The sequence below is a fragment of the Camelus ferus genome, chromosome 25 (assembly GCF_009834535.1).
Source record: "Camelus ferus isolate YT-003-E chromosome 25, BCGSAC_Cfer_1.0, whole genome shotgun sequence".
Lineage (NCBI taxonomy): Eukaryota > Metazoa > Chordata > Mammalia > Artiodactyla > Camelidae > Camelus > Camelus ferus.
This window is the reverse complement of record NC_045720.1, coordinates 21,630,133-21,651,650: the sequence shown is the minus strand read 5'-3', so window position 1 is coordinate 21,651,650 and position 21,518 is coordinate 21,630,133. Positions and strand designations below refer to the sequence as shown.

At 32.1% G+C, this 21,518-nt stretch overlaps 1 protein-coding gene across 1 annotated transcript in view; it reads right to left on the bottom strand.

Annotated features, from left to right (window-relative positions):
* The window catches only part of CSMD3 (CUB and Sushi multiple domains 3), a 1,015,135-nt gene that overhangs the window by 218,399 nt on the left and 775,218 nt on the right, over positions 1-21,518 (bottom strand). Inside the window, 3 exon segments of the mRNA XM_032468125.1 lie at positions 5,795-5,982; positions 9,275-9,413; positions 16,894-17,085. Of these exon segments, the coding sequence (XP_032324016.1) occupies positions 5,795-5,982; positions 9,275-9,413; positions 16,894-17,085 (519 nt within the window).

The window sequence follows — 21,518 nt, the reverse complement described above, 5'->3', positions numbered from 1 at the left end:
AGTAATTAATATTGTCTTTTTTTTAATTTGCATCAGTGGCCCCTTTCCCATGGCAGCATAAATTTTAACCTTTTGGAAATATGGGAGATGGGAATTGATCAAGCTGGGACATAGGAATAAATAGGAATAGACATAGATTTAGCTGAGATATGGCAAATAGATTTTATCTCAAGTGTTTAATTGCATGGATTTTAATGTTATGTAGAGAAACAATTGTGAGGTCAAGTTCAGTTTCCATGAGAAAGAATATAAATTAGCACCATCTGCCCTGAGTATGGTACTATTGTGACATTCTTCCTGTATCTTTTATCCTAGAGATCTCTGGAAATGTTTCATTAAATAGTAATTCACAATAGAAACTGATTTGGTTTACTGACTTGCTTAAATTCTTCTTTCTTTTTCTCCTCTGTCTCTCTCTTCTTCCTTCCTTAACAGATCTTATTTATAAGCTTGTCACTTTGTAGATATAAGCAGCTATTCCTAAAGAGCCAAGTTCTCATTTACAAAATGCAGGACAGTGATGTATCTCTAAGGTTGTTTACATTTCAATAATGTTATTATTCTGTGATTCTAATTATGGCTTGATTTAAAGTAGAAAACACCTCTTTAAGCTACTAGAAACCAATCAGTTACATAATTATCAAACAATTACTATGTGTAGGCATTATTCTAAGACATTCATTGTATAGTGGTAAATAAACAGAGTTTTTGCTCTCAAGAAGCTTATATTTTAGCACATGTATAGGAGGTTAGTAGAGTAAAAGGGGGTGCATACAATAAATAAACAAGCAAATAAATGACTTTGACAAAAGGAAAAAAAATTGATAATGTAGAAAAAGCAAAAGGAATAGAAAGCACAAAATAAGATCTGAAAAGCAAATAAACATAAATAAAGTAAACCCAATACATCAAAAAAGGAGAAAAATATGGTATTTATGTACTTGAAAATAGATTCTTATAATATATACATCAAAAATCATCAAAATCTTAAGAAAAAAATTAAAAATTAAGAATTATAATCAACTTTCTGAACTATTTCAATACTTGCTAGGCCAGGCGGATTTTTTTTTAAATACAAAGAGGATCTAAGTATTTGAGACATATAAAAACAGTTTACTTTAATGAGTACATGACCCATCAATTAAATGACACTGTCTTCTCCAAGCACACAGGGGACATGCATTAAAAAATTGACCATATAAAAAGACCACAAAACAAACCTTAGAACATGCCAAGAACTAGAATCATACATATCTGACCACAGTGCAAGTAATTAGAAATTTATAGTTAAATATAGATTAAAATTCTTTTTAAGATTTCTAAACACTTTTAAGTAACTCTTAAGCAAATGAAAGTCATAATTCAGTGCAGTTAGAACATTAAAATTACATAATAATAAATCATTACATATCAAAGTGTTTGCAAAACAGCTAAACTGGTACTTAGAGGAAATTTCATAGACCCAAAAGCTCATATTAGGAAAGAGAAAAAAAATCTGAAAATTAATATGCTAAATAATTGCAAAAATCCACTGTGGCCTTATTATTAGCAACAATCAGTAAAAGCTAATAATAACAATATCACTTATTTACAATGGAAACTACAAGACATTTAAAATTTAGATGATAAAATTTTTATTAAAAAAATTATAAACCATTACATTATTGAAAGATACTAAAGAACACATAAGTAAATTGAGAAATATGCCATATGAATAGATGGGAAAATTAAGTATCAACATACTTCAATCTATTCCCAAATAGTTTATAAATTTATTGCAGTCCCAATTGAATAGGTAGAACAGGCTTAATTCTAAAATCTAGATAAAACAAGTTCAAAACAGTTAATAGATATCAAGACAGTTTTAAAGAAATAAAAGTGGTGTACTCTGCCTACCTTATATCATGTCTTACTTTAAAGCTAAAGTAGAAAAATTCAGAGAATTCTTGGCCTGAAGATAGAAAAATAGGCCAATAGAACCAAACAGAAAATTCAGAAGCACTCACACAGAAACTTGTTTTTTGACAGCAGTAGCATTATCTGTCAATAACTAGTGCTAGGACAATTGATTATCCACATGGAAAAATAAAACTGGGTCCCTAACTTATATAAAAATTAACTCCACATACATGAAAGAGACTAAAGGTGAAAATCAAAGCTTTAAAATTTTATGAACAATTTAGAAAACTGCCTTTATGACTTTATAATAAAGAAGGTCTTTTTAATCAAGATATAAAAAGCACAAACCCTGAAGAAAAGGAAAGATTAAATGTTGATATTGATTTCTTAAATGTTTGTAACAGTAAAAGAAACCAGAAATAAAGTGAAGCCCTTGACAAAGGTGGTGGTAAGATTTTCAATACAACACAGATAACAGATAAAGGATTAATATACACAATACAAAAAAAGATGTCCTATGAATAAAAAATAAATAAATAAGCAACTTATTAGAAAAATGTTTAAGTGATAGGAATATGCAATTAACAAAAAGGAAACTTCAGCATACAAAATAGGAAAAAGATACTCAATTTAATAGTAAGTAGGAAAAAGGTAATAAAAATGATAATGAGATAATATTTAACACTCATGAGATTCACAACTCAAGTGCGACAAGAGCACTGGTTTTTCAAAAATGTGGAATTTCTCGAAATCACTGTCTCAAAAAGATATCTGCACCCCCATGTTCGTTGCAGAATTATCTACAATAGCCCCAAGACATGAAAACTACCCAAGTGTCCATCAATGAATGAATGAAAAAAATGTGACATATATAAATACAATGAAATATTATTTAGCCATAAAAAGAAGAAAAGCCTGCCATTTGGGACTACATAGGTGGATCTTGAGAACATTACGCTAAGTGAAATAATTTAAGTGAAGAAAGACAAATACTGTATCATTTCACTTATATGTGGAATCTAAAGGAAAAAAACAAAAACCAAAAAACAACCTCATAGATACAGAGAACAGACTGGTGGTTGGCAGAGGCCAGGGTTGGGAGGATGGGTAAAATGGTTGAAGGTGATCAAAGAGTATATGTGAGAGCAAAATTTGCCACCCCAAAATGTGTCTCTCTCCCATGAGGATTAACCTAGACTGATTATTTTTAAGAAATAGGAGGCTCATGAAGTGTTTTTACCTCTCCATTAGCTGCCTAAAGAATTGAGCTAAAGGTCCTGTTCCTGGAATAGAGTTCCACCAGAGATACATGCAAAGAATATAAGTTATGTGTAGTGCAGGAAACTCAGCAGGGCCTAGAGATCAGAGTCCACTCTGTGTCCCCTTGTCTCTGCATGACCCAGAAAACATTTATTAATTAAACATTTGTTTTTCTATCAAAGCGAATTGCCTTTCTCTCCTTTGACATCCCAGACCACTACTCTTAACACCTTTCATCCTTAGCTGAAGACAGTATTTAAGGTGGGAGTTTCAGCCATTTTGGCAAGTTACTCAGTTTTCCTGAGTCTCTCCCATATGTACATGTTACTAAACCTTTGTTTGATTTTCTCCTATTTATCTGACTCATGTCAGTTTAATTCTTAAACCAGTTAGTAAAAACTAGAAGGGCAGAGGAATTTTTTTCCTCAACAAATACAAACTTCAATTATAACATAAATAAGTCCTGGGGATGTAATATACAGCACAGTGACTATACTTGATACTGTAATTCTATATTTAGAATTTACTAAGAGAATAAATCTTAAAAGTTTTCATCACAAGAAAAAAATTATAACTATATGTGATGATGGACGTTAGTTACCTAAACTCATGGTAGTCATTTGCAATATATTCATTTATTGAATCATTATGTTGTACACACACCTAAAACTAATGTTATGTGTCAGTTATAGCTCAATAAAAAATGCAGAGTTTGTGAAACACTGTCTCTGCTGTTGAGAATATGAATTGTCACAATCTCTTCTGAGAGTGATTTGGTAATATGGAGTTAGATTCAAGGGGTTCATACCCTTTCCCACTCTAATGCATTAGATATCTTAGAGAGATGTTCACAGATGCATTCAAAAAGACATGTAAAAGAATGGTCATTCCATCATGATTCATTTATGGTAGTGAAAAACCGAAACAACCTAAGTGTCTATCAGAAAGACATATGGTGGAATATCACAAAGAAATTAAAGAACTAAATCTACATGTATCTATCATTGATAAATCTCAAAAGCAATGTAAAGAGAAAAATTTTCACAAGGATATGAAAAATAATTTTTAATGAAATGAAAACAGAATGAAGGACTTGTACACTAGGGTAAATATAAAAATATGTACAAGCATATATACATGGAAAAGATAAGCACCAAATTCAGAATGAGGAGCGTACTGTCATGAAAAGAGCAGAGTGTCTGAAAATGACCTTGACTGCTCCTTATAGTTTGGCTGGAGAGCCAGCTAGCTGGGTTGTGGTATGTGGTGTGGAGAACCTCTTCCAGTAGGAAAGACCAGCATGTTGCTCAAGCTCACGTCTCCGTAAGACCAATGTGTCCTAACTCATAGTCACAAGGTCTAAGTTTCCCCAGGACTCCCTGGTTTGAAGCAGCTAGCATTTTCAGACAACTCCAATAAACAGCTGGCACCCCAAATTCTCACTTTTTGGTATCAAGCAGCTTGTATGTTCTTCCCCTGACAAGACCATTTTCACTTTACTCTAAGATGACAGACCACAAAGGGCTCACTTTCCACTAGAATGAAATCCATACTATCCCAGTGTTGAGCAGATACCTTGCCCTGACAAGCATGGAGATGTTGGAGGACCCCAAATATCTGTGTCTTTCTGACTTGCTTTTCCTTTCCCTAAAAAATCTTTCCTCAACCCATGCCATACATACAATGTGAAATTGAGGAATTTCTCTTGACTTCTTTTGATAGTCCTGAAGAAACAAACCCCTCTTCCCAGAGCAAATGAAGGAAGAGTTTCAATTGTATATAATATTGTATTTCTTAAAACAAGAATAACAAGATCTGAAGCAAATACTTCACAATGTTAAGGCTTGTCAAGTTGGATAGTAAATACTCTGAAGTTTGTTTTATTATTCTGTATAATTTTCAGTTATTGAAAATACTTCAGTAATAAAAAAGGAAAATCAAAGTGGTAAGTAATAAGTTCAAAGTATGCATTTTCAGAACTCAAATGATAACTTTAGATGAATTAATCAGTATATCCTTTATAGACTCAATTTCAAAAAATAAATTTATTTTAACTTTAAACAATGAAGATCTGATTTGTCCTTATAGTTACCGAATATAAAACTTAAAAAAATGTATTTATAAACATCCACAGGCATTGTAATACTGAATTACTTAAATACTTGCAGAAATATTCTATAATATTTAATGTTTCATTCTCCCTATTCTGAATATTAACATAGTTAAATATTTTTAGGCATTTTCTGAAACATAATTGTCAACACACTTTGTGAGCACTCTCCTTATCACTGAGGTTAATCTTTGAATAAAGATATTTTGAGTGAATCTCCAGCTTCCAAAAATGGACATTGTTTTTTAAAAAATACTTTGCGGTCTCAGCCAGCCAACCCCTGCAGTATACTAACTGCTTATTTGTTTGCCTCATACATTTCCTTTGGCAGCATTAGGGAAATGCTAATTTCCATCTTACTCATAGGAAAAGTCTACAGCGAGAGCTACAGTGAGGTAAATTGTAGGTAGTCTGCATTAAGAAGTGCATATATAACTAACCACTGACAATGGCTGATACAACATTATTCTCCTGTATAAAATACTCACAATTTAAATCATGATGAAATCAAATGTTCACACTTACCTTTATATTCTAAATGAAATCCAGTGTAACTAACAGATCCATCACTCCGAAAAGCCAAATGCATGGTATTTGAGCTACTTTCTATTCTCTCTGGTAACTTGCTGTCTTGAAAACTTCCAATCAGTGGGCTACTACTGTCTGGTCCATCATATATATAGAGGAAGTCATAGTTTGGTTCTATGCTAAAACTAAAAAAGACAGGAAGAAAGGAAGGAAGAAAGGAAAGAAAGGAAGGAAGAAAGGAAGAAAGAGAAAGAAAGAAAAAGAAAAGAAAGAAAAAAGTGGAATGGTTATTACTAAGGTATTAAGCATAACAGTCACATAATCATACATTAATTCAGTCAATATCTTTAAAATTAACAACAGATCTTGTCAAAATAAGCTGATTTGAAAATATGCCTGGCAACAACACACTGAATATGTATATGAAATCAGCAGTGGAAAAGGGAAAAGATATTTTGATATTTTCAAGTATTTCTAAGTTGGCACTGTGCCTACAGGGAATACAAATTACTGCAAGACAAACAGCTTGTAAGCTGATGAAAGAATACAGGATTTGGAGTCAGAGTTTAGGTTCAGGCCTTGCTTCTGCCCTTGTTAGCTACATACCCTTATGTAAGTTGCTCTATTTCAGTAAACTGTATATGAAAATAACAATTAACAAAAAATTTTCATCCAGACATTTCATCATGAAAATGCAACCTCTTTTTTCTTTGTCATGGTACTATCTGACGTAGACTTCAAAATTTAAGAGTGTTTTTGCTGTTTTAAAATTCAACTGTACATACCGGGTTCAAACAAAAGTTTGAATACAAAATTTGCATTTAAATTACTCAAAAAAAGCACCATACATTGTACTAGGTATACTTTTCTTGAAAGTAAATATATTTTCTTCCTTTAGAACTTAATGTAGGTGAATCAAATCAATACAGTGTCAAAATTAAATAGTGTGTGAATAAGACATTTTAGCATGTAAGCTATTCAAATCAATATTTGAATATTGTAAAATTTGCATAATAAACTTGCCTTAACAACCTTCAAAATACAAGAATTGTCCCATAATGATTATAGAACCCACATAATTTAGATGGCAGAAGACGTGTAATCATTTGTCTATTACCTAACTCATATGGGCAGAGGAAAGGATGGACTCAACTGGGTCATTAGGAAAAGTTAACAGGTTCATGATATAAAATAAAACCAGTAAAGCTTGCCATTGTTAAACATCTATCAATGAAGAAACTATTTTCTTAAGTTTTATCATCTTGCATCTAAACAAAAAACTTAAGCGAGAGATACTATTTCCAAATCTACTGGATTTGTAGAGATTAAGTTTCCACAATTCTAATCCTTTGTGTATGCATGATAAGAGAAGGGAATCTAACTAGTTTACTTATTCATAAATAGTGGTGAACAGAGACGGGGATAATGTAGAGGTTCCCAAGCTTTCCATATATAAAGGACCCTGTAACATGAGAAAACTGGGGGACCAGCACATTGCTATATTTTACCAGTGGCTTCACACATCTGATTCAATGAATTATTATTGAAAACTTTCAGTGAATATTAGGCCTGAATTTTGGTAATATAGCAGAAATTAGAGGATAGGCCTTATTTCATTACTTACTATCTTTGTTCTGGGGTAAATTATACCCTTCTAACTTCTTCTCTTTTATCATTAATGTTTAATGAGAATTACCACTTCCTTATCTTTCTCACTATTGGGAGAGTCACTAGAAACAAGTCCTTTGTAAATGATACGGTGTGTATATTCTATATGTATTATTTTTTGAAGGCCAAAAGCCTATTTAACAATGGATTTCAGTACATTTCTTTTTAACTTCTAATTTAGGCTTAAATAAATAATTCAAAATATTGATTTGTAACATCATTGAAAATGAGAACAAAACAGAAAACAGTCTTTTTCTAGAAACTTTTAGAATGTTAGCTATAATGATTATTTTTCCTAAAAAACTGGAAAGACAGTACATTCTAACAGCATATTCTATTTCACAAGACACTTCCATAAATATTAACTTGGTCCTTTCAGTAATCCTGTGGTATAAGGAAGAGATTATCATTTCCATTTTCCCAGTAAGTGCACTAAAAGCCCGGAAACATCAGTGGTCTCCTTAAGGTCACATAATAAATGACATAGCTGGAAATTAAATTTTGGTCATGCATTTCATGTAATACAGGCTTCTACCACTCAGTTATTAACTAGAATAATTTTATAAGTAAACTAAATCCTGTATCACACATCCTGACATTTCTAATATTTCTACTGCCATTTCTTCAATTGTAAAAATGGCAATAGTACATACCTCAGGAAATTGTCTTAGAAGTGAGGCCTGGCATGTAACTGACATTGTCATCATTGTTGTTTTGTTATTATCAATTATCAATATATTAGTACAAATTACAGAAATAAAAATTCCATATATTTATACATTTTAAATTTTCATGAGTTTAAATTATATTTAACTATTTTAAACCTGGCTTCAATATATTAATATATATTAGAAAAAATTGTCAGCTTGTAATTTTATGTAAATACCAAGCAGCTTTAACATGCTAGCAGAATGAGGGGTAGTGTTACTAGAGTCAAAGTACATTAGTCTTGGACACTGAAAATTCAGAACTTTTCTACCTATTTGAGTTGCTGTTCCCTAACACTCCCACTGAAATCTTAAGGGAAAGAGTTAGGCTATGTTTTGTGATAACAGATATTAACTCCACAAGAGGAAATAGAGGTTCATTCAAGTAAATAACTTACCCAAGTAATTAAATGACAAAGGCAGAGCTACGCCTCAAACTCAGCCATTTCTTTGCCTCACAGGAAGCTGCATCCTCCACTACTTCAGTACTAAGCTAACCCTGCAAGTAACACTGCTAAACAACAGATGTGTATTTTGGAATATCCCATGTAAAGTTCTATCATGGGATAACTTCCGCTGAGCAATCATAGGAAAAAGATCCATCAAATCCTTCTTGTCAGCTTGACTTAATGAAACCACCAGAAAGGATGGTAGGGAGAACATATAATATATCTTCCCAAGCCCAATGGTGGTGCTGCTCACATGGGTATTTGATACTTCAAAAAGGTTTTGGGTGATGCACATAAGAGAGAAAAAATCCTTGAAACAGTGATCTTTTTTGAAGCAGTGACAGTAGAGGGAGGGAGGAAGTTATAAAGAGACAATATTTCACAAAAGTAAATAACCACTCAATCTTTAACGTGTTTCCTCTACATCTTGAATCCGGTAAAGATGGTCACCCACTAGCCTTCAGAACTGTACTGGCATCTATGGTATTATACAAGGATTTGTAAACTGTCTATTGCAAACTACTAGTTTTGCAATTAGTGGAAAATATATAATAAAAATGTCATGTATAGAAATAAAAATCTGCTTAGTGCAAATGCTAAAGCAAAATGACCAAAAAGGATTTTTTTAAAATGGGAAATGTACAGGAACTCACCTGATAAATGCCAAGGAGATAACATAGTCTGAGTTGACGGTGACAGTCCAGTCACAGTCTCTGCTATGGGGATACGGATGAGGGAAGTTTGGTGAAAGAATAAAGCCCGAAGATCCTGTTAAATTGCCTCCGCAGGGTGCTTTAATTGAAAACAAACAAAATGCCTTAAGTGATTAATAAAGTTTATTAGCTATCCATATTTGTGAAAATATTTATCTAAAAAAGTTTAGGAGGTTTTATATAGACCTGACTTTTTATCGTAGTGGTTGCTTAAATACTGCATTGTCTTTCAAGAAAGACCATTAAAATACTAAAAACATACATACATACATACTTTGAATTTAGCTCCTTTACTGGTTTCAAAAGAGAAAAAAAAGTTGCATTTATACTTCTTTCCTTTCTATTACTATTTCATTTCATGTAAAAGAAATGCATTGAGAAGAAGAGTAAAAATGGTTTCCCCATGGTTACTAAGAGAAAATTTAAAGGTAACTAAAAAAACTTGGAAACAAAACAAAGCAAAACAAAACCTCTAATAGTAAGTGGGATAACAGGATATGATGTATTTGGCTCATTTCACATCTTCCCTGCTTCCATTATATATGGAGGAAGGGGTTTTGATAACAGTTAATGAGTGAGAATGGATAACTAACTGAGAATCTATAGCACTTTAAAATAAAACACTCCTATACTGAGTGTTAGGCTATTCCTAAATTCTAGTCACCTGACTACCTGATGAAAACAGTTACTACAGTTACTGTGGCCCAAACAAAGGTCTCTGTAACACTTCAATGAAGAGACTCAAAAAATTGTCTCAAATTTCAGAGGACAGATTCTTTAGGGAATTATTGTTGGAGTCTCTTAAAAACAATTTTGTCAGAATTTAATATATTACACAGGGTTGGCAGTTTCAGAAAAATAGAGAAATTAAGATATGAAGGGCCCTGGTGGTAGAATGTGAAACTGGGGATTTAAATACCATACACACACACACACACACACACACACACACACACACACAAATGTGTGCATGCCACAGACAGAGAGAGGGGAAGAGGGAAAGAGATTGGGATTCTTATGATGGCATAACTTCTACACATAATCACCACATCATCATTCTTCTTTTATCTGAGTTTTAAAATTAAACTTTTCTCAGATAAATTTTGCCATTCAGTTATAAGCTATACTGGATTCTTTTGACATCATGAAACTGGTATTGGAAGGAGGAGAATTTTGCTTTTGGCAAAATTTGAGATCTTTGTTCTTAGCCTGAGTCTAGACATGCAATATTATGATTAGAATTTGGTCATTTTTACCACCTAAACAATGGATGTCTGCTATTATACTTCCCCATCCCCCTATGCTACCTTTGCCTCAGTTACAGCAGGTGACCTATTCTACTGAGAATATTTATTTGTTTAGGCTTGATTTATTTACCACTATTTACCTATTACCCGTATGTTTTTTGTGGTATCAAATCAAATGATTGGACAAACGATCTCAACTTTCTGTATTCCTCCCTCTTCAAATGTCAATGCCTCCTAAATATTTTCATCTACAATACGAGTCCCTCCTATTAATCAGGATAATGCCCTCAACTTGGTCATGTAATCCCTCTTCCTGCTCCAGAACTTCTGTTCATTTATCTCCTTTATTCTCTCTGGCTTCTTACCCTTTGTCCACAGGTGCTCATGTCTCTTTCATCCTAAAAATAACAGTTCCCACCGACCTATTTCTTTTCACCTTTTTTCAACTAAAAATGGTGAATTTTACCTAATGGTTAAGAAATCCTCACCCTTTTGTATTTGGTTATATGGGCTCCCTGTGAAGAACTATAGGACTCAGATAAGACTCACCTATCAAGCCTTAGGTAAGACCCCTTAAATAACTGCTCCCTCCTCATTTTCCTGTGACAAGACCAGACACAGACCTTACAAATTCCCATTCTTCTACTCAAATGATTCACTGAATTGTTTGTCCCACTGATCAATCATAAAAAATTGCTTGTAACCTAACTTTGGCAAGCTTCTCCTTCCTCGAGGCCCTTGAACTTTGGCTCTCCCTCAGCCTTGAGCCAGCACACAACCTCTCCTAAAGATAGGCTGGACTCAAGTATAATGTTCTCTGGTCTGCTATCCTATTGGGCTACCCTTTCACCCTACTCCCCAACGCCTGGTTCTTTCTAGCCTTGTGCACTCCTCTCTATAAAAGAAAAATCTCTTTTGCCTAACTCTTCAGATGCTTGAAGACCTTACCATCACATTGCTCTCCTTATCACAGCAGTTCCCCTAGCCCCCACTTTGCAATAATCTTTTTTTGTTTTTTGATGATTACCACAATACATTTAGCAAACATCAGTCATATCACCATAATTAAAATTAAGGAAAAATTAAAAGAAAAATTTCCTTGTTATAAGAACTCAAGATTTACTCTCTTAGCAGCTTTCATATATAACATACAACAGTGTTACATATCATATTGTACATTATATCCCTAGTACTTATTAATTTTGTAACTGGAAGTTTGTATCTTTTGACCACCTTCATCCAATTATCTCTCCCCACCCCCCCTGACTCTGGTCACCACAAATCTGATCTCTTTTTTTATGAATTTGTTTGTTTGTTTTTGAATTATAATTAACTTGGTACATAACAAAGTGATTTGATATTTCTATATATTACAATAGTAAAAATCTATAATAATTCCTTTTAAATAAAAGTCTCTCCTTACTTATTTCAAATTTCTTTCTTTTCTAAAAATTCTACAACTAAGTCTTTTGAAAAGGAGGTCTAATCTCATTCTCTCTTTCTTCACTTATGTGCTATATGTACCTACAGACAGACTACCATGATTAGCAAAGCGGGTCACCACTGGGGAAAAAAAATAGTTTCTTATGTTGTATTTCAAAGAAAAATACCAAAGTATTCATCCTGAGAAAATGTATCTTCAGTTTTAGAAACTGTTTAATTTTAAATTACATTAAGGATAACAACCTTTTTGTTGCTTAGGGAATCTAGATATCTTTCCACCTTTCCACCTCTCATTCTTTTTCTAGCCATTACTGTCTCCCTCAGCCTCCTTGCCTCCAACACAAATACATCTTAGTTCACTCTGAAATGACTTGCGCATTGACTAATATAACGGGCTTTATCTTTCTCTTCATATCTGTAGTCATCTTTAACTGTTGACTTTCACCTTAAATTCACTCTCCCTGTTTTTAGAACCCGCTCCACTTCTAATTTTCTTCCGGTGTCTTTGTACAGACTTCAGTTTTACTGGCAAAAACCTCTTTCACTGCATCTTATAATTTTGGTATTCTCCTGAATTCTTTATTTAATCATCTCTAATTTTTACTCTATTCCATTCTTCCTTGTTGACTATATCCAGACAGTGAGTTTCTCTTCTACTTATATACTGATAACTTCTTCTGCCTATCATCTCCAGCAGATTTCTCTGCTTAATTATAAATCATACACCTATGTGCTTACTGGCTATCTCTACCTGATAGCCTATGGGTATGTCAAACACAGAATATCCAATATATCCAAACCTCAATGGAAATTTCTTCTTCTGTGTTCCTTGGTTGTTTGATTAGCTTCCAGCCATCTATATTACAAAGCTAGAGGCCCAAGATTCTTCTCTTTTCTTCTCTGCACCTTGAATCCAGTCTATCAAGAAGCACTACAAAGATGCTAGCTCATAGTTCCTCATAGATGTTTTTCAATCTATCTCTTTTTTCCTTTTCTAATTCTGTATTTCTAGATCTGATACTTACCTGTCTACAGAATTATTGCAGTGTTTTTTTTATTTCTCATGCCTCTAGTATAATGTAGTTTCCTCCAATTCATCTTCCCAGTGAAAATATCTAATCATACTATGTCCATGCAAAAAATTCTGCAGTTATGTCACATTGCCTAAAAGATAATGCCCCAACCCCAGTACAGCTTTCATGACCTGGCTCCTGCAACCTTTCCAACTGCATCAACCACCACTCTAGATACATAATTTCACTCATAAACTACAGACTACGTATAGTTCCTTGAATTTACATGCCTTTATGCATGCTATTTGTTTTGCCTGAAATATCTTTTTTCCCTTCTACTTTATATAAATCTTATTTATACCTCAAGATTCATCACTGCCTCCAGGGAGTTTTCCTAGAAATTTTCAACTCAGGCTCTGCTTCAGCTCTCTCCAGCATACTCTGGTATCCATAGCAACCTGTGCCTATCTCCATCATTATCCTTACCACATTATATTTAAATATTCCATTCAGATGTATGCATTCATCACTAATCTATAAGCTAAACACTGTCTTATATGTTATTTTTTTACATAAGATTTAGCACATACCACATATTGCATAAATGTTTGTTGCATTGCTATTGGTTCTTTGTATTGACTGTTAAGATAGTAAAGATGACTAGGTTTAAATGCCAATCTGACCTGTAGCTATATGTTTTGATAAAAATAATAATATATTTTGTCTTTGGGACTTTTAAAATCATATGTGAATTTGAAAAATATTAGAAACATATGTGTAATAGCAAATGCATATATATATGTATATATGCATAAAAGGCAGGAATGTTCTTTGTGGTTTTTTCATGTGCTAAGGAAATGGGATTACTTGCAACTTGAGGGATCATGGGGGAGTAATTTTATGTTTTTTCAGTTTTCCTTACTTTTCACAGGAAACATTGGTCTTGTTATTGTTAGCAATTTTATACACATAAACACATTCACATTTACTTATTTATATCCTTTATCAAATAAGGTATAGGAAAATCCATTGCATATATTTTTAAGTGTCTTACAGGATATATTTCATGATTATACTATTATTCAGGCATAAGATTCTCTAAAATTCTTTCAATTCTATTACTTAAATTATTTAATCAAGGTTTTCTCAATAAATTTAAATGCTGTAGTTGATTCTAAAAATCTATAAAACCATTGAGACAAAGCAGAGACATTATCTGACATTTGTATATCACAAACACTCAGTAGTAAAAATAATTATCTTTGCCTCTAATATACTAAACTTTAAAAGCATCTGGGAAATACATTTTTACTTTTATGCATCTAATCATCTAATCATAAAGTATCCAAAATAAGGTTCTCCTTAAATCAAACATATTTATGAATTAAATTTTCAGTTAAGTTCCATGGAATTCTGACATTAACAATTGTTCAGAGTGTAGTTTCTTGTGAGGCAGTTATACAGGCAACTATTGACAGTGATTTTATAATCTTAATTTTTCTTACCAATTCAGTTTTATTTGTGTCTACTGTCTTTCTCAATAGCCCACCCACACTAATGTCTTTGTTACTTACCTTCATACTGAATGTTGTTACTTTCCCTCTGGCAATGTCAAAGTAATCTTCCCACTGTCAATTTTGTTGGAATGAATTCTATTAACTCTCTTAAAGATGACTGTCCTTCTGTTTGGTACTTGCTATAAGGCTGACTACTTCTATATGCAAGCAAAATGCTTTATGCTCCAGGGTCTGAGACAGACTTACGGAGTTTCTGTAAGTTCAGAGTTTAATCTTTGGCACAGTATTTCCAATCATGGAGTTCTTTCTTATCAGTTTCAGAGGTCAAACTTTCTGCAGCCTTAGCAATTTTTCAGACTTTTTTTTCTTAGGCTATTTTCTTCCTCAGAGAAGCTCTAATGCATATCCTTTCCTCAAACTATCTTTTCCTACCAGAAAATAATATGCAGCACCCTAATCCTTACAAAAATCTCTCACAACCTGCTCGATTTAAGTAAATTTAGTAATTATTCTCTAATAACGCTTTTCCCTGTAGAATTGTGACTTGCTAGCTAGAATCTTGTCTATAAATAGAATTTTATAACAGCCTATCTCAAAATTCTAATCTACATTTTAAATTTTCATGTTTTCTAGAATTTCAGTGTAAAGCTGTTCAATATTTCAGAATTCTCTAATTCTGGCAATTCTAATAAGTAACACTCATTTAATAGGTCTAAGAATCACAATAAAATGAAAAATTCCAAGTCTGTCATATCTGTGGTGTTCTATCATCTCCCCTTTATACAAGGATTCTCTTTTGAAGATAGTCAAATTCCAATTAATTGGTATGTGGCATTTTAATTTAATTGGCAATTTTTAGACTGAGTAATAAACAAATGAAAACTTCACTGTTTCAGTCTTTCTTTCCTTGAAAATATTTCTTTCTCTGTGTTTTTCTTATGCTTTTATGAGTATAGTTACAGTAAATGTAGATTAATTGATGTCTGATGATTCAGAATCTTGCAAGGGTGTACATAGACCAACATAACTGTAAACAAAAACAATAAAGTGTAAAAGAAAATGTGGCTAAATGTGAACTGGCTCAGGTATGCCCTTATTTTGTGCCTTTTTTTTTAAAGTCCCTTCTTAAAAGCTTTTTCCCTATTATCTGCCCTATTTTCTATGGAAGTCTAGAACTCTCTCTACTCCCTGCCTGGTTTGAGCCTTTAGATGGGTTTTGTTTTGTATAATAAGTGTTTTTTAAATTACAACATATAAAATACAAAAGCTGTTATGTGAAAATTCAGATTTTTTAGTTTTCATTTTCCTAGAAAGTGAGTTCATAGGAATAGGGAACTTTTCTGTCTTGTTTTATTGCTATATCTTCAATGTCTATAGAACAATGCATAGGACACATTGAATGACTAATGAATGTGAGTTTGCAACACTTGCACAAGAAGCATAAGATGGGGTAAAGTAAATTTCAGTAACTGAGTGCCTGAATTTGTTTACTTTTGACTGACATACCAAACACTCTTTTCCTATTATCATGTGACTTACTATAAAATGATGATTGAAAATGTATTTATGAGCTAGGTATAAGTGAACAAAAATAAGTCTTTCTTTCCTAAATGTGTTAAATTTGCATGCTATAAGAAACACAATGAACAAGACATGCAATCTTCTCTCAAGTCACTTACAGTGCAATAAGGGAAAGAATATGTAAAGAAATAAAATTTTGAGTAAACAGAACATACTTTGGTCAAAATGTATTATACATTCAAGATGACACCATTTCTAAAACACTTGAGCTGGTCTGAGATTAAACTTGTTTAATTTAAGAATCTTAATAATGAGATTAAGAAAAAGATTAGATAGCAGATTTTCTCACATTTTTATTCCAAAGGTGGTATATCCCTCTAACTTTTTCTCAGACCCAGGAGAAAAATAATATGTATCTTAATTTTCTAGAGCCTAACTTGGTGATTCAAGAACAGAGCATGGAGACAAAAGGTAGACAGTTGCAAGTATGACTCAAGTGGCTGCAATCCTTAAACCAAAAACTGATATTCTTCTGGAATACATGAATTGAAGGGAAAGTCAAAGCTTTGAAATTTAAACATAAATTCTGATAAAATTTTCTTACTTAGAGGGAATAACCATTATGGAGGCAATATAAATATAGCCCATTTTAAATATAAGGTCTAAATCCACTCTTTAAATTTTAAAAGCAGTAGATAAGGAAGATGAAGATTTTTCAAAAACTTTTTGATTTTATTGTTCTTAATCAATAACATTGATATTGGTTTTAACCATTGTTTTATAGTTGTAAAAATTTTTAATTGTTCTTTAATTCATACCTATACAAACTGGTGGGCTGGGCTGCCAGAAGTATCGATTTTCTACCTGAATGCAGGTTATTCTTTCTTCTCCTTGAAGCTCATATCCTGGGTCACACTGAAAAACAACAGTGTCCCCAGGTTCTCTTCCATCTCCATTTCGAGTTCCATTCATAGGAACCCCTGGGTCACGACATGCAGTGGCAACAGAACCTATGAAAAGACAGAAAAAAACCTTTAGTTTTGATGTTACCAAAATCGATTTTAAAGTTCCAGACCTTATATTAGAAGCTTCCACATATTTATGTGCTTTTAGAAAATTAACTTAAAAATACTTGGGCCATAAATCCTTGTGCTATACAATATATCAGTGCTGTTTTTTTTCAAAGGCATATAATCTGTAAAAATACTGAATTGCTGTGCTATACACTTGGAATTAATGTAATATTGTCTATCAACTATATTTCAGTTTAAAAAGTGCTCAGGGCAATTTTTAAATACCAATCAATAAATATTTTTAACTCTTTTTTATTAAATACTTTGATAATTTGCTTCAAGAAGGAATGTGGCGTTTTAATAGCTAAATACTAAGTAGTACTTAAAATCTATTTTTTGATACTCTGTGAAAGACAATGTGAAGAGGGTGAAAAGAAAGCTTATATTTGCATGGGATCTATCCCACAAAGGACTTGTATCTAGAATAAAAAACTCTTAAACTCAATTGTGGGAAAGAAAAAAATTTAGACCAAAAAAAATCTATTAGAAAATGGGCAAAAAACATTTCAATGAAGAAGATACCACATGACACATAAAAAGATGTTCAACATCATTAGCCACTAAGAAAATGTAAATTAAAACCACAATGAGATATTATTACACACCTATCAGATCAGCTAAAATCAAAAGTATGATAACACCAAATGTTGGCAAGATTTTGCCAAAAATTTGAATTACTCATACATTGTGGGTAGAAATGTACAATGGTATAGCCACTCTGAAAAAAAAGATGGCAATTTCTCACAAAACTAATTATGTGCTTACCATACCCAGTAATTGCACTCTTGCACATTTATCTCAGAGAAATTAAAACTTATATTCACATAAAAACCTGAATGTGAATGTGTTCACAGGAGTTTTGTTCATAACAGCTGCAAGATGGGCACAAACTAAATGTCCTTCAAAGGTGAATTATTAAACTAAATTCATAGCATGGAATATTACTCAGTAATAAAAAAGTAATGAGGACACACAAGACAATTTGGATGGATGAGAAGGGAAACGATGAATTAAAAACTACAATTGCAAAATGTTTTATATTGTTTGACACTATGTAATATTCTTGATGAGATAAAATTATAAAATTGGAAAACAGATTACTGATTACCAAGATTTGGAGGGTGTAGGGAATGTAAGGATATGCTTGTGACTATAAAACAGTAACAGGAAGGATCGCTTTATGATGGAACTGTACTGTATTTTGACTGTGGTGGCGGGGGGTCAAATCTACATAGAACTATATAAACAAAATAAACATGCATACACAAGCAAACATAAATAAAATTAATGAAATCTGAATAAGGTTGGTGGACTATTGATGTCAATATTCTGGTTGTGATATTTGCTATAGTTAATGCAAGAAACTGTCACTGGAGAAACTGGGTAAAGGATATACAGGATCTGCCTTTATTATTTCTTACAACTGCATGTAAATCTAAAATTATCTAAAAATTTTTAAAAGTTTAAAAAACTATTAGATAAAAGGAGAGTAGTAGGAGACCTTGGAAAGCAGCCATTCTTCTATATACAGTATATTGCACATTTATAATATAATTAACTACAATTATTCAGGTTAATGGAACAAGATATTATTTTGAATTACCACAAAGCAGATGTACCCTAAAGCATATGATAATGAAGTATCAAGACAAAGAAGCTATTAAAATTTTCATTTAAGCTATTATTAAACTATATTCATAAACATAGGATTCAGCACTTACAAAATTATTTTCAAATTGCATATTAAAGTAAAGACATAAATTGCTAAATTACAGACACATAACTGGTATTCACTCATTCATTCAGTTACTAACAATATATTCTAGGCAATGTGCTAAGTGCTAGGAATGCAAAGAAGGAATAAGCAGACACAAAACTGAACAGACTTCAAATTGTTCTGTACAGTGGCAGCACTTACAAACAATTCTGTTGTATATATCCCTGGTAGGTAGGTAGGTAGGTACACAGGTAGGTAGTTAGACAGACAGATAGATAGATAGATGATAGATAGATAGATAGATAGATAGATAGATAGATAGATAGATAGTTAGATAGATAGATAGATAGATAGTTAGATAGATAGATAGATTCATCGATATACTAACCAATCTGTTTTGCCAGCAGGCAAAATTTTATCTCTAAGACAGTTAACAGGTAGAAGAGGACAGTCTAGTGTAACATTTAAGGGTTTGGGTTCTGAAATCAGACAGACTGGGGTTCAAATCTTGGTTCTGCACTCTTTAGTTTCTGTGAAATAGGACAGGTTACTTAATCTTCCTAAACTTTAGTTTTCTGACCTCTAAAAATAACAGCAATGCAGCACAGACTCATAGGGTTGTTAGGAGAATTAAAGGAATTATACGTGTAAAGTTCTTGTCCTGGCCGTTGCTTAGAAGCACTAGTTTATCAGTAAAATGAAGCAAAACTACAAGATTTCTGATGATACATATAATGATATATAGATTTAATTTAAGTGGTGGGTAAAATGACATTTGGAAAGAAGTGATAAAAATGTAAAATGTGCTACAACTTTCAAACTGTAAGTAGGAATAATATATAAAAGACTATGAAAACTTTTCTTTTATTGTTGTTATTGTCATTGTTCAGGCTTCCTATGTCTGCAAGAAACTTTAAGCTTAATATGAACAGTCTCAAAGTAAAACTGTATGTTAAACAATGTTATGAAAACACTGAAAAAAAAGCAGTTGATACAACTGTGTATTAGCAGAGTTTGAGGGAAAAAAAATTTTCTTGCCCTATTGTCAGATTTAATGTGCTTAAAGATTTAAAGTGGAACCAAGTAGCTAAAATATGAAAGCTTCGATATGACAGCAAATAAATATGTGAAAATATTCATTTTCCTTTGGGTCTGCTTAACTTGAAGGGAGAGAGTTGATAAAATAAATTCTCAATGAATAAATAAATTAGGAGTAAGATTTTAAAGCACAGTAGAGAATGATGGGGTTTAATGGAAGTCCAAATAATTTTTTTCTTCTTGGAATTACTTGAATCCTAAAAGCAATTAGTTAAATACATACAGAAACAATTTCTTGCTGTGAATGCTGTTGTTCTATTTTCTTTACTTACTCAAAGTTTAATCTCTATACTTGTTATACACTGTGTTTATGGGAAAATTGTAATAATTTTAGCATCATTCTTGTTTTCTGTATTAAATAGGAACTATAACCACTGAAGAAAATAAATAATCATTTAAAAAGTCCTGCTGTATCTCCTTAGAAATTAGGAGAGAAATAATCTCACATAATTAGCATGATTTAAAAACAATTATATAATGTTAGAAATTAAGAAATATTAGTCACATATATAAAATAGATTAAGAGTTTTTATTTGATATTTATTGTTTACAACATACAATTTTCAAAATATATTTTTTTGCATTTTTTTGTCATTATATAAATTTCTAAGTAGATGTTTGTTCCTCTCTATTTTCTTCTATTCAAGAATAATATATAGGCTGTTTCTACAGAATAAGGATCTTTTTGCAATTACATATTTTAATTTGTCAACTATTTTAAAGATATAAAAACTAAAAAGTATATATCAAAAAATAATATACTTGCCACTGATATATTAACACGGGTAATTTTTACTTATTTTCTTAATTTCTTTAGTTAAAATTACTTCAGGTTTGATTGATGAAATAAGTATCTGTGTTTGTTCTATCAGGTTTAAGTTTGCCATTCATTCCTGATTCTTTTTAACGTAGATATGTAAAATGAGCATAAATTCCAACAAAGATAAAGGGTCTTAACCTTGTTGTCTCACTTATTATGCTATCATGAAAGGAACAGTCTAGAAAGTGTATATAGCAGGCTTATATGCTATCCCATCCAAATATAGCTTAGCTTTAGCTTTCAAAACAGAATTAAAATGACGATAATAGATGACTTCCCTTCCTTGTTTTTTCCCCCTCGAAAGAACTGGCCTTTTACATTTTGGTTAGCCTAGAATAGGACTTATGAAATGGCTAGTCTGTTACACAGCTGTAAATTGTGCTTCTTACACCAGCTGATTATTCAGTAGAAATGGTAATAATCACAGGGAAAATGTATATAAATAGATGAGTATGTGAAAGTTAACATTGTCAATATGTAATAATTATTGGATACTCAGTACCTTTCAAACACTTGTACTATGAACTATAAATCTCATTTGATTCACAATAAGTCTGGGTACTATTATTATCCGTATTTATCCAATGAGAAAATTGAAACTTAAAAGTGGTAAGAAACCTGCCCATTATCACACAGTTACTTAGGGTGGATAAAGTGCCCTATGAAGATGTGAGACCATAACCAAGGGACATTTCTTAAGTAAAAAAAGGGCCTTTGTAAGAAAAAGTGTTGATA